At 56.7% G+C, this 14401-nt stretch overlaps 3 protein-coding genes across 3 annotated transcripts; 2 read left to right on the top strand and 1 right to left on the bottom strand.

The window, feature by feature from the left end:
• Positions 1–699: 699 nt before the first annotated feature.
• On the bottom strand, positions 700–3410 carry WHR41_05610 (uncharacterized protein; the record flags this gene model as incomplete). The annotated part of the gene is made up of 2 exons (XM_069374215.1): positions 700–1607; positions 1658–3410. 2 exons carry the CDS (start codon positions 3408–3410, stop codon positions 700–702), a joined length of 2661 nt encoding a protein of 886 aa, XP_069228620.1.
• A 1212-nt stretch (positions 3411–4622) lies between these two features.
• Positions 4623–8018, top strand: WHR41_05609 (uncharacterized protein; the record flags this gene model as incomplete). The annotated part of the gene is made up of 1 exon (XM_069374214.1): positions 4623–8018. The coding sequence occupies one exon, from the start codon at positions 4623–4625 to the stop codon at positions 8016–8018; it is 3396 nt and encodes a 1131-aa protein (XP_069228600.1).
• A 1745-nt stretch (positions 8019–9763) lies between these two features.
• On the top strand, positions 9764–13822 carry WHR41_05608 (uncharacterized protein; the record flags this gene model as incomplete). The annotated part of the gene is made up of 5 exons (XM_069374213.1): positions 9764–11174; positions 11230–12228; positions 12279–12633; positions 12689–13081; positions 13150–13822. The coding sequence occupies 5 exons, from the start codon at positions 9764–9766 to the stop codon at positions 13409–13411; spliced, it is 3420 nt and encodes a 1139-aa protein (XP_069228601.1). The 3' UTR covers positions 13412–13822.
• Positions 13823–14401: the final 579 nt, after the last annotated feature.

Here is a 14401-nt window from a genome sequence, read left to right as displayed (position 1 = left end):
CACGAGGCATCCGCTCCGGAACCGCCTGTCCTATTCCCCAAGGGCCATTGGACCAATTTCGGTGTCTGACTCCTTCGCGCTGCAGCAAGACTGTCATTATCCCGGAGCAGCCATTTTTCCGTGCTCGTGTGAACGCCGCAATCCTCAGCCGCCCAACCCGCGCGGTGTCGTGAACTCCGACCCGTCGGACGTCGGCTTTCCCCATGCAAAGATATGAACTGGTGCTCGCTTATAAGGCAGCAACTTGACTGCCTGACTCCTGCCCTGGAGCTAGGCTGAGACAGTTCCTGCTTGCTGCTCGCTCGCTGGTCGATCGTCCGGTTGTTCGGCATGCAGATCGCTTTCCGACCGGTCGACGGCGTTGGAGCGTTGGACCGGTGAGAGGCTTATGGGGGTTAGGGTTGCTTGACGCTTGAGCTTGTTTCTGTTTCTGCCTGGACGGCGCGAGTCATGAGAGTACGTGTACAGGGTGGGAAGGGAGGGAGCCGGGGTGGATATCATGTGCTGTGCTGTGCTGTGCTGTGGATTTTGCTGCCGTGATCTACCTAAGCCGTTACGCCCGAATTCGGACAAGATGGGAATCATATCCTCAAACGCCGTTACTCCATGCTTGAGCCTTTCCATCCTATCCCAAAACATCCCGTAACATGTGCTCTGAACTCCGGTAAGTATACTTCGTCGCCGATGCTCCCAACCAAACTAGAAAAACAACATATCCTCCTCCCTCCACCCCAGCTCCAACAACGCCGCGTGCGCGCTCTTCTCCAGCGCCTCCGGCCCACAAATCAGCACCATCGCATCGCCTGCGCAGAACCCAGCCCGCTCCGCGTGCTCCTTCAGCAGCGGCGCCGCGATCCTGCCCCGCAGGCCCTTCCAGTCCTCCGGACCCTGCGTCAGCGTGTACAGCAGCTTGGCCTTGTGCTCGTTGCCCTGCGCGAACGCGTCCAGCTCCGCTTTGCACAGGATGTCTTCGAACAGCCGGTTGCCGTCCAGCACGACGCAGCGCGTCGCGTCCGCGCGGTCCTGCATCACGGCCCGGTAGACTTGGTAGATGGGCGTGACGCCGCTGCCGCCGCAGATCATGAGGAGGGAGTTGACGTTGCGAGGGGTGCCGTTGACGGCGCACTTGCCGCCGCCGAGGTATTCGAATTTGCCGATGGGGCCTTTGAATTCGATCGGGTGGCCGAGGGGGAGCTGGTCGATGGCTTGTGACATTTTGCCGCCTTTGCGCTCGTTTGTGTCGAAGTAGATCTTCACGAGCACGTCGACGTAGCCGGGCAGGGTGGTTTCGGAGATGGGCGTGTAGGAGCGGATGATCATCTCGCGTGTTACGGGGTCGCGGAGGCGGATCATCATGTGTTGGCCTGTCGGCAGGCCAAGGGTTTGGGCGTCGTGCTCGAGTTTGAAGCGGAAGACGCGCGTGTCCCAGGAGACAGTGGTCTTGGAGTGGAGCGAGGATCGTTTCCAGTGGCGTGGCTCCAGGAAGACTGCTGATGGCTCAGCGGACGGGTCGGGTGCCGTTTCGCCTTCTGCCAGTTCCTTTTGGTCTGCCTTGCTGAGCGAACCGATGTGATAGTCAACCATCATGGCCTTGGCGGTTTCACTGTCTGTAGTGGGGTTAGTGATTGCGGGTAATAAATCGTGCAATGAGACTTACGAATGGCCATGAACTCATCCGTGCTGTCCAAGGCAGCTGCAGAGATGATACTCTGGGCTCCTCCGGGGTGGCCCTCCAAGAAAGGCGTTCCATCATACACCTCGCCGTTGACGACAAACCATGGGCTATCCTCTTTGTCATGTTTTCGTAATTCATCAATCGTGATCGTGTTATTGAGCCCACCCTTGGTCATTATGATCTCCTTTGCCGGTTCCTCGGCTGCATCTATGGCTGTCTCGTCACCAAAGCGCTCGCCCCAGTAGCCGTTGCTGAGATTGCCACCTTCCTTCTTCACTCGCTCCATCCATCCACCGGGAATGAGAGCAGGCTGCGTAGGATGCTCGAAGCGGAGAATGTTATCCTCTTTGATAATTGCAATCCTATACCACGGGTTGTTCATCATACCAAGTACACTCCAGTACATGTCGCGAGGTTGCAAGTTCATACTCTCATCCATGGCGCGGACGAGGATGTCTTGCGATGCGGCAAGCTCCGACACAGCGACGTCAATGTCCCAGAAACACCAGCAGAAACAACTCTCGCGCCAGTCCACGTCGAGAGTGCTATTGAAAAGCTTCTGGGGCCCTGCATCTCGGTAGCGGTCTTCGGCGTAGTCGATGTTGGCAAGTCGCCAGCTCTTGCCCTTGTCCGTTGAAACTTCAACGCGAGTAATCCTCCGTCCGCCGCCGCCGTAGGCGTAGCCCTTGACGCGGTACGAAGATTGGTGTGCCGTGAGGGCCAGCTTTTCGTCATGAGCTGGGTATGCGATGGCAGAGTTTGTGCTGAGGTCGTAGATGGCATATCGCTCGTCCATCCACCAGTTCTTGTTGCTTGCCGATTCCTCAGGAGAGACCATTGTGGGTAGCACGCGGTTGTCGTAAATGTGATACCAGTTATCGCTCGGCTCCGCAGTGATGATGAGCTTCTTAAGCCATTTGACACTCCGACCACCAATCTGTCCTGGAATGACGACGCGAAGGGGTTTGCCGTGATCTGGTCGGAGCATCTCGCCGTTCATGCCGTGTGCGAGCATCATGCCTTTGTTCGGGTCCATGGCCCAGTTCAGCTTGACCGAGGTGCCGTAGTAACCATTGGGAAGCTTGTCCGCACCCTCCATGCAGACGTATCTTGCACCACGCTTGGGCTTTGCCTTTCGTAGGACTTCGCCCAGAACAACACCGGTGAAGAGTGCCGTCGAGACACCAGCAGCACCCCATGAAAAGCCTTTAGTCTTGCGGACGACGTTCTGCTCTTTTCGTCTGTTGCCAGCACAGACGAGAGTGATTGGATATGTGACATTGTTGTACTGCTCCATCAGATCTCGAAGGGTCAAAGTCAGCGGGTTCTCCACCATTCCTTCCACGGTGAACTCCCAGTCGGGGATGTCTTCATCCCTGACTTGGGGAACATGGCCATGATTTCGGACGTAGAACAGTTCGGGACTCGTGAGAAACCCTTCGTTGTAAAGATCTGACAACGGTGCTTCTACGTTGAAAGGATGCACACCGGTCAGTCGGATGAGTCTTGGGTCGCGAGGTAGCCAGCCATCGGGTGTCTTCTTGTCGACATCCAGAACTTGCGTAGGCGCTGATGAGGGTGGAGGCAGTGGAAAATCCGATTTGGTTTCTGTGGATTTTTGTTTGTCGTGGTTCTCGCTGTCGCTGTGTTCTGAATCCGGCGGTGTGGGTGGTAAATCTGTAGAAGTCCTTTCCATTTGTGCGGTCTCGCTGTGCATGATGACGGTGGCGGCCATGGTAGTGGCGCAGAATATTACTTCGGCCGTAGGCTCTGGGAGTAACACGAAGCAAGGACTAAATAGGATATAATTGTTCACTTCAGGAGATGACTTTGAGTATGAACAATGCCGGTCTTACCGCAGCAACGTGAATGGGAACAGCATCTAAGACACACCAGCGTAACCATCGGCAGACGGCTAGGCCTTAGTACGGGACGGCCAGGCGGTCATCTTGCTCGGAGCGACAGATCTGCCAACGCCTTGCCTTATCCCCCTGGAGCGAGCAAAAGCAGAATGCATCGAGTTTCCGCGGAAGAATACAGATGTTGAGGCCTGGCGACTAGTGCGCTTTGGGGTGTGACAAATGGCAAAGTATCGTTTGGCCGGCCGAGTAAGGCACCGTGGATACATCAACAGATGGCGTTGTCGCAGATGTGGAGGCCAGCCTTGACCACACAGATGGACCGAATGCTTATCGACGCGCGGACGAGAAGGGGATAGCGGGCCTCAGATCTGTTCCAGGCTGTGCGGCGTGAGGAAAGGAACACCGACACCCGGCTGCAGAGAGCTGTGCGCCGGGTGGAGGACGATGCTTGGAACGCATGGCATCGCGATAATACTGCTTGAAGAACCGATTTCTCGCTATGAAAACATGCTCCCATTCGCCGTGCCTTATCAGCGCGGTCGAGATGAAGTCGAATAAGGCTTGGTGCTAATGCGCGAAAGGGCTCGGCAGCGTAATCCCGTCCTTTCCGTCTTTCCGCGCCCGACTCTTCCTTATCTCCACCGCCTTATCAGCACCCATGCCACGCACCCGCGACTTTCTCGAACATCTCCACGTCCGGCACGCCGAGTCTGCCACCTCCCTCGGAGAAGCAAATATGCATGACTGCGTTGAGCACCTCGACCCTCTCTCGACCCTCCTGCTGCTTTCGCGTCGCCAGAGTGGCTTGTATGGCCCGCAGGGCGAGTGTTTGCTTCTCCGGCCCAAGCCCTGCGCCTGGCCACTGACCATTCAGCATTTGTCGTCCTCAGCCTGTATGCCCGTACTACTTGGCTTTGATAATGAGCCGGGTGCTCTCAAGATAGGTGCCGCGATGGTGAAGTAGCCTTACGCATCTCATTGATTTATCTCTTATTGGTGCTTCCTACCGCAACAAATACTTTCCCAATCCCCCCTCCTTTTTCGTGTGATGTGCATTCTTTCATTGTTTTAGTCCTACACACGTCATGAGCAGCAGCGAGTGGAACGATCCGGAGGCAAACCTGCTCCCGGAGAAGGTCAAGGAGATGGAGCAGAACGGCGAGCTGCCTAACGGCAGCGCACCCGTGAACGGGGTGAATGGAGATCACGTCAATGGTGATGCCCAAGAGATTGACATGACTTCACAAGAAATTCCAAAAGCACCTGGTCGCAAGCGAGTGGTGGTCGTCGGCCTGGGTATGGTCGGCATTGCGTTCATTGAGAAACTCATGAAGCTTGACGTGAAGAGGAGAGAATACGACATCATCGTCATTGGAGAAGAAGCACATCTTGCCTACAACCGCGTTGGCCTGACAAGTTTCTTCGAGCACCGACAGGTCGAGAACCTCTACCTGAACCCGGAATCATGGTACTCCTCAATGCCGCAGGGTTCGCTGAACTACCACCTCAACACACTGGTCACTTCGATAGATTCGGAGAAGAAGACAGTGCAGACGTCACAAGGGCAGACCGTGCCCTACGACATTCTGGTTCTGGCTACTGGCTCAGACGCTGTGCTGCCAAAGCACACCCCTGGATACGACGCTAAGGGTGTCTTCGTTTACCGAACAATCGAAGACTTGCAGAAGCTCATCGCCTACTCCGCGAATAAGAAAGGCACCACAGGCGCTGTGGTCGGAGGTGGCTTGCTGGGACTGGAAGCGGCCAAGGCTATGATGGATCTCGAAGACTATGGCAAGGTCAAGCTCATCGAGCGCAACAGATGGGTGCTCAGCAGGCAGCTAGACGGCGACGCCGGCAGCATGGTTGTCGAGCAAGTCAGAGCGCTCGGTCTGGACGTGCTGCTCAGCAAGAGAGTGGGACAAATCAACACCGATGCGGAGAACAACGTCGTCGGCGTTACTTTCGAGGACGGCGAGACCATGGACTGCACATGCATTTGCTTCGCCATCGGCATCAAGGCGCGAGACGAGCTGGCGCGCCAGTCTGGCATCCAGTGCGCGGACAGAGGTGGCGGAATCATCATCAAAGACGACCTTTCTACATCCAAGCAAGACATCTACGCGATCGGCGAGTGCGCAAGCTGGCAGAACCAGACATTCGGCCTCATCGCGCCTGGCGTCGAGATGGCGGACGTGCTCGCGTTCAACCTCACGCAGGCCAAAGCGCATTCGCCGAGGAAGTTCAAGAGCCCTGACTTGAGCACGAAGCTCAAGCTCCTGGGCGTGGACGTCGCCAGTTTCGGTGACTTCTTTGCTGACCGCGACGGCCCAAAGCAGCTCCCCACGCGCAGCGGCAGGGCAAACGGCGTCAGCGAGAGCAAAACGCCAGCTTCTGTCAAGGCGCTTACCTACAAGGACCCTTTCACCAATGTCTACAAGAAGTACCTCTTCACCATGGACGGCAAGTATCTGCTCGGTGGAATGATGATCGGTGACACCAGCGACTACATCAAGTTGGTGCCGATGGTCAAGAACCAGAAGCAGCTTGAGATCCCGCCTGGCGAGTTCATCGTCGGCGCAAAGGGCGAAGAGAATGGAGATGACCTCGACGATGACACACAGATCTGTTCCTGCCACAACGTAACAAAGGGCGACGTGGTCAACCAGGTCAAAGACGGCACCTGCAAATCCATTGGCGACGTCAAGTCTTGCACCAAAGCCGGCACCGGCTGCGGTGGTTGCATGCCATTGGTGCAAACCATCTTCAACAAGACCATGTCCAGCATGGGACAAGAAGTCAAGAACAACCTCTGCACGCACTTCGATTACTCGCGTGCCGATCTCTTCAACATCATCTACGTCAAGAAACTGCAAACCTTCACAGACATCATGGCGCAAGCCGGCAAGGACCCGACGTCCACCGGCTGCGAGCTTTGCAAGCCCGCCATTGGCTCCATCATCTCCAGTTTGTTCAACAAGCACCTGCTCGACGCCGACCGTCGCGGCCTGCAGGACACCAACGACCGCTTCCTCGCCAACATCCAGCGCAACGGCACCTTCTCGGTCGTCCCGCGTGTCTCCGGCGGCGAGATCACCGCCGAAAAGCTTATCATCATCGGAACGGTCGCGAAGAAGTTTGGCTTGTACTGCAAGATCACCGGCGGCCAACGTATCGACATGTTCGGCGCCAAGAAGCACGACCTGCCCGCCATCTGGGAGATGCTGGTCGACGGCGGCATGGAGTCCGGGCACGCGTACGCCAAATCCCTGCGCACTGTCAAGTCTTGCGTCGGCACGACCTGGTGCCGCTTCGGCATTGGCGACAGTGTCGGCATGGCGGTGCGCCTCGAGGAGCGCTACAAGAGTATTCGCGGTCCGCACAAGTTCAAGGGTGGTGTCTCCGGCTGTGTTCGTGAATGCGCCGAAGCCCAGAACAAGGACTTCGGTTTGATCGCCACCGAAAAGGGCTTCAACATCTTCGTCGGCGGCAACGGCGGCGCCAAACCGCGCCACAGCGAACTGCTCGCCAAAGACGTCCCGCCCGACGACGTCGTGCCCATCCTCGACCGCTACCTCAGCTTCTACATCCGCACGGCCGACAAGCTGCAGCGCACCGCGCGCTGGATCGAGAACCTCGAGGGCGGCATCAAGTACCTGCGCGAGGTCATCCTCGAGGACAAGCTGGGCATCTGCGCCGACCTGGAGAAGCAGATGGAGGAGCTCGTCGGCTCCTACTTCTGCGAGTGGACCGAGGTCCTCAAGTCGCCCGAGCGCCGCAGGCTCTTCACCCAGTTCGCCAACACCGACGAGACGCAGGACACCATGGAGAAAATCGACGAGCGCGGCCAGCAGCGCCCGACCATGTGGCCCAAGGATTCCGTCAAGGAGGACTTCCGCGGGACCAAGTGGACGGGCCTCTCGTGGCAGCCTCTCGCTTCTTCATCCCAGTTCACCGACGCGGAGACGGGCTCCTCGCTCGCGGTCAAGCGCGGCGACACGCAGCTGGCCATCTTCAAGGTCAAGGGCGTCTACTACGCGACGCAGCAGATGTGCCCGCACAAGCGCGCCTTCGTGCTGTCCGACGGCCTGATCGGCGACGACTACAAGTCCGACAAGCTGTGGGTCAGCTGCCCGTACCACAAGCGCAACTACGAGCTCAAGGGCGAGAACGCGGGCAAGTGCGGCAACGACGACGAGGTCAACATCGCCACGTTCCCCGTCGAGGCGCGCGAGGACGGCCTCGTGTACGTCAAGCTGCCGCCTGTCGAGGAGCTGGACGCCGTGCTGGGCACGGAGAAGTTCAAGGTCGCCAAGGAGAACGAGGACGAGCCGTTCAAGAGGCTGGACGAGAAGTTCAAGCCGCTGAAGGGTAGGAAGAGTAAGGTCGTCAGTCACTTGCCGAATGGCATTGGGGAGGGGGCGAAGGCTCAGGCGATTTTGGCGGGGGGTGAGAGGGGTGCGGGTGGGATGGATTGGTGATTGTGATGGTGATGACCTTTGATGAGTGTGTTGTTTTTGGGGGTTTCGGGATTTGGCGTTGGTGGTGAGACGACTTTCATGAGATACCATTGTTTAGACTTGGCAAAGCATTTTTTTTGACGAACTTTCGTTTTCTTTTGAGTCCGCAGTGATTTATGAGGTGTTATCGTCGTGTGGGAGCTGAGTTCGAGGAATCCGTCATAAGTCGTGAAATCGACTGTCGCGTGATGCTGACGCGGGTTGAGTTTGACGCCCCGGAGTACCGCGAAGTGAAGAGTGAAGCCCACGTGAACCACTATTTTTCTGTTCAGACCGAGGAATTATTTTCTTGCACAATTCTCAAGCGTCATTGACTTTGTCGTGCGGAGAGCCGACGGTGGGCTGATCCTGGATGGAGTTCATCCCGCGATGTCCAGGATTTGCGTTCCGGACAATCCAGGACGTCTTTTTCCGTTGCAGTGAACTCCGCTGCGTTCCTCATTACTTTATTGTCCCTCCTCTTTTTTCGAAAGGCGGCACACGAGCATAGTGTGAAATCACAGTGTATGTTATCTGCAATGATGCTGTACAATAAGCTCGCGAGAGAGCGCCGATGTTGTTGTTGCTACTACCACATAGTGCCGCTGTACCATATTATTTCGTGCATGTACCCCAGTATGTAACACAGGGATGCAGCTGCTGGCAGAAGCTTAGCAGGTGAAACGGCTGTCACAGAGTGTCGGGGGGATAAGATGCGGCCTCTCCATAGGCCTGAGCTTGCTTGCGCGGCCTCCACCTTGGCGCGGCAGTCAGACGCGCGTGGGAGGGAAGCCAATAGTGTAGTAGGCTGCTAATCTGCCCGGCTGCATGCGCGCGGGAGTGAGGTGATTGCATGATGCATCACTACCTCACTTCCCGTCTGCCTGCCCGTCCGTCTGCGGAAGAGACGCTTCACGGCGCTGCATGATTCAGGGCATGCCGTCCTCTCTGCAAGCCGTCCGCACGTGCAAGGCGTTGTGGGGAGGGCAGTGGGATGCGGACGACCGTGTCCGGCGCCGGATCTGCGCAGCCTCGGCAGCCTTACCACCTACTGTCCTGCCCCGGGGATCGTCGTCAAGCGTGTGGACGAGGGCGATGGTGTGAGCAGTGTGAGGTGGCTGGCACAAGCTTTGGACGGGGCGAGCAGTCGGCAGCGGCCTCAGGTCCTCATGCGCTTGCATGCGCCTGCTAGCCGCACGGCGCTGGCCCGCGGAGAGCAACCTAAGCCCAGACGGTGACGCTGCCGGCGCCTCTGGGCAAAAGTTGTGCAGGAACCGGCGATGGCATATGAATACTCTGCGCTGCCTGTAGCCACCCGGCAACGGTAATCATGAAGTGTCCGCTCCACGGCTGCGCATCCTGTAACACTCCTCATCTCGGCCTCAGCCCGCCCTAGTAGAGCTGAACGCGCGTGTCCGCCGCGCCGTCTGCTTGCGTGCTCTCCTTTGCCATCACCCACGTGGGAGCGCGACTCCGGCTTTGGCCTCCTGCCCCAGCCTTTCCACGACTTCAGCTGCCGCAACCGCCGCCGCCACCGCACGCGGCCGCGCCGACGTCCATTCGCTGACCTCTCCTGCTCCGCTGCCTGTCGCTACACCTCGTCGACCTGCCATCGCTTCCGTCCGACCATCTCGCCCCACGATCTCCCCGCAACCACCACGCCGCCGCCGCACTTCCCACTGTCGCTACCTGATCCTGGATGTTCGCGCGTTGGACATAGCGTCTCGATGAGGAGACGACCCTCCGGCTCCGGCGAGGATGACAACGGCTCCAGGTCTGCCTCCACCGCGCCGGAGAACCTTGAGAAGAGCAGGGAGCGCGGCAATGCGCGCGATCGGGAACATGCGCGCGACGCCAGGCTTGCGCCCTCCGGCCCGATAGAGCGCAAGCCCAGCAAGGAGACCAGTCGCCCGCCTGTTCTCGACATCCAATCGCAGTGGGAGCATACCCTGGAGCCGAAGACCGAGCTGCAGAACGATATCGTGGGCAGCCCGGTGCAGGCGAAGACTCCCACGGACACCATGTCGGATCGACGGGGCCAGCCGGCTCGCATGCGAAATCCATGGTCGTGCTCGACATTGACCTTCATGACGAGCATTTGTGCCATTGTCCTCTTGACGACGATCCTGCATTCTTTCTTCACCAGGCAGCAAGATCCGAAGGGATGCGCCATGTCGTACATGCGGCCGGCCTTTGCCCGATACTCTGATTTTGATACCGAGCACACTCGCTTTGCCACGAAGTATTCATTGTATTTGTACAGAGAGGGAGGTGTGGATGAGGATACTAGGGTCAAAGGCATACCGGTTCTGTTCATTCCTGGAAACGCCGGCAGCTACAAGCAAGTCCGTCCAATTGCAGCTGAGGCGGCGCATTACTTCCAGGATGTGCTGCGGACAGACCCTGCGGCTATGGCGAACGGCCAAGCTCCCTTGGATGTATTTTCCGTGGACTTCAACGAGGACATTACGGCTTTCCACGGCCAGACAATGCTGGACCAGGCCGAATATCTCAACGAAGCGATTGCTTTTATCCTGGCGCTTTACCACAATCCTAGCCGTTCATTACGGGAACCTGGCCTCCCCGAACCGAAGTCTGTGATCATTCTGGGCCATTCGATGGGAGGAGTCGTCGCGAGGACAATGCTGCGGATGCCGAACTACCAGGAACACACGGTCAACACAATCATCACTCTTTCTGCACCGCATGCTCGCGCGCCTGTCACTTTCGATGCCGATATGGTGGCTGCTTATAACGACGTCAACAAGTACTGGCGAAACTCATACCTCCAACCGCCTAGCCGGAACCCATTGGCAGACGTTACTTTGGTGTCAGTCGCTGGAGGCGGACTCGACACGATGATCCCCTCCGAATCTACCAGCTTGACTTCCCTGGTTCCGGATACCCATGGCTTCACGGTCTTCACTTCGAGCATCCCCAATGTCTGGACCGGCATGGATCACCTAGCGATCATGTGGTGCGATCAATTCCGAAAGGCACTAGTGAAAGCCATCTTCGATGTGACGGATGTGAGACGGTCTGCGCAAACCAAGCCGCAAGCGCAGCGTATAAAGGCCATCAGGAAACGTCTGCTTACGGGCATGGAGCCTGTCGTTCAAAAATCGATACGCGATCAAGGTGCGCTAGTCTCTGGACAGTCTTCGATTGATTCTTGCTGACAGTGACGCAACAGAACTTGACACTCTACTGACTTTCGAAGCGGGCGCTGGCCAAATGATGCGACAGGGCGAGCGTCTCTTCCTTCGCCCGCACGGCGAACCAGGTCGCAGCCAGGCACACGTCATGCCGGTCTCTGTCCAACCTTTTGCAGATGGTGGCAAGTACACCATGCTTACCAACCAAAAGCTGGACGCCGGCGATGGCCATGGTTCCCTTACTGTTCTCTTCTGCAGTGTGCTACCGATCCACTCAAAGCTGGTGTTTCCGCACAACGTGGATCTGACGAATGGCGCTCGCGGTGGGACCAAGCTTGCATGCAAGAACGCTGCGCCCGATGTCTCCTACCTTCCAGCATCCACCAATCAGTCAACCAACGCCTTTGATGGAAAGCCTCCGTTCTCGTACCTCCAGTTTAATATGGAAGATGTTTCGGATTACCAGTTTGTCGCGATCCTTGAGAAACCTGGGGACCACCCTCATGCCTGGACTATTGCAGAGTTCAGCAGCAGCGATACCTCTTCTGTCACTGTCAGCAAAGGTCACCACCAGCTGCTTGTCAATGGATTGCAACTCACTCTGCCTGCGACCCGTCCAATGATGACAGAAATCAAGATTCCAGAAGTCCACTCAACATTGTTCGCCTACACCCTGGATGTCAAACGTAATCCGTGCAAGCAGTCAGAAGAGAGCTTCGCACCCATGCTTCGACAATACATCGCAGAGCCTTACGAGAGCAAGTACTTCGTCAACACTCAAGGCGGCAACATCAACGTCCACGGCATTTCGCCTTACATGCCACCTCCTTTGCGTGGTGGAGGCGCTAGCGAAGGCCTCAGCCTGCAACTATGGTCGGATCCCACCTGCAATTCCACCGTGGAGGTGTCCCTGAAAGTCGACGTGCTGGGCAGCGCGGGCAAACTGGTCATGCGCTACAGATCCGTCTTCGCAGCTTTCCCTCTGCTTGTCGTATTGATTGTCATCAGAAAGCAGTTCAAGGTCTACGACGTAACTGGTAAGCATCTCAAACGACTGCAAATCTCTTCAATGCTGACATCCTCGCAGGCGTGTTCATGTCCTTCTCGGAAAGCATGGACGTCTGTCTTCGAACGTCCATACCTTTCATCTTCATTGCGCTCACATTCTTTGCTGTGTCGCTGTCCAAGGCATCTCAAGGGTCCTGGACACGAGGGTGGATCGACTACCCCAACGGCATCAACCAAAAGCCCATTGATTTTCACATCAACGACTTGATGCTCGGCACACAGGATCCGTTCTTGTGGTTCCTGGTTCCGCTGTTCGGTGTGATCAGCGTTGGAATTTGTATCGCTGGAAACTACTTAATCACAATACTAATGCACGTGTTTGCGTTTGCCTATGGCTGGACGAGTGGGGTCCTCAGCGGGAGTGATGACAATCGGTATGGCCAATGAAGCATCAACGCGCTCGACTGCTTATACTGACATACCTCACAGCCGCCATCCATCCTTCGCTACAACAGGCGGCCGTCAGCGACTCATCACAACCGCCATTCTCCTCTTGTTGATCACAACCCTCATTCCGTACCAGTTCGCGTACATGGTCCTCACGATTGTACAGCTCTGCACCTGCGTCCGGGCGCTGCGCCTCGCCCGCGACACCCGCTCCGGCGCCCACTATAATTTCTACAACTACACCACCTCCATCCTCGTCCTTATGCTCTGGGTCTTGCCCATCAACATGCCCGTGCTCATCGTCTGGATCCACAACGTCGCCGTCCACTGGTTGACGCCCTTCAGCACGCACCACAACTTGCTCGCTGTGCTGCCGCTCGTGCTGCTTGTGGAGGTTATGAGTACGGGAAATATGACGCCTAGAGTCACTGGCCGGTAAGCTTGCCTTCACCATGAATCCTGACAATTTCCTTTCGATATCAAACTAACGACAGGATTAACAGAGCCCGCTTCATTACCAACCTCCTCACTTTCGTCTCCGCCCTGTACGCCGCCGTCTACGGCGTCACGTACGCCTACCGCCTGCACCACCTCCTCAACATCCTCGCCGCCTGGCTCTTCGCCGTCCACATCTCGTCCCAGCCCGGCTCGTCGTCGCTGAGCAAACTTGCTGGTGCCGAAGCGACGGTTTCGTCGCCTAGATCGCCTAGGTCGCCGAGCTCGTCGTCTTCGAGGGCGGGGAGAGATGTGAAGAAGAGGCCTTGAGGGGCGATTCCGTTTTGCGGGGAACTTGGTGTTTTTGGTTTTGATTTCTTTTTTTCGAGCGATGATTCAGCGACGATGAGAGAATAGAAGATCAGGACGAGGGCGAAGAATTCTTCTCAGCCCGGTCGTCTGGGCTTGTACATAATCGCCAGCAGCCCGGACTAGGACGACAGGAGAGACGGGCGGCAAGAGATGGGACGGGACGGCATGAGATGGGGGATGCTGTTCATTCTTACGCCCGCTGTCCCCGTGTCGCTGGCTACCTTTTCTCTTCTTTCTTCTTCTAATGTTTATGCTTAGTGCTAATGATGAGAAACACACACTTCTATACCCGCCTTTGCCCCTTGTCGGGGCGAGGTTAACGTCGTTTTATTTTGGAAGAACGAGAACGCACTTCCACTTTCACGACTTTGAATGCTTCTTGTTCCTTTCTCTTTCCTTCACTCGACCCGACCGGGCAGCTTCCTCGCTGGCATCGAGACGAGCCCACCGAAACTCCACGCGCATCGAATAACATAGACTGCCCGAAGAAGCAAAAACGTTCGACCGGGGAGAAAGAATTCGAAAGAATATCCATGTTTCAGGCTGCCGTCTAGTACGGACAGATGCTACGCTAAAGGCTACGGAAAATGTTCACACACACACACGCGGGAGTGCGTTGTCGGGAAATCAAAAGCAAGAAAAAAAAAAGCAAAAAAAGCCAAAACTATCTAGGTATCATCTTATGCGCTGGCAGTCGTCTCGTCTCGTCTCGTCTTTCCTTTTGTATCGTCAAAACCCACCCGGCATGTGCACACGCTGCTTTTCGGAAGAGGCGTCCTCTCCGAAGATTGCTCTCCGGCTCTTTTTCTTTCCTTCTGCGACCAGATCTCTCGCTTCGACTCGGACTATCTTATGGACTATCTTATCGCGGAACGCTGGAACGCTAAAAATAGATTGCCTGACTGATGGGCTCCAAACAGGAGACCACGATGGCAGGACGCAGAAGTG

This window comes from Cladosporium halotolerans (assembly GCF_011745625.1).
Source record: "Cladosporium halotolerans strain TM138-S3 chromosome Unknown Sca19, whole genome shotgun sequence".
Taxonomy (NCBI): Eukaryota; Fungi; Ascomycota; class Dothideomycetes; order Cladosporiales; family Cladosporiaceae; genus Cladosporium; species Cladosporium halotolerans.
Note: the sequence above shows the minus strand (reverse complement) of the source record. Positions and strands in the feature narration are given on the sequence as shown.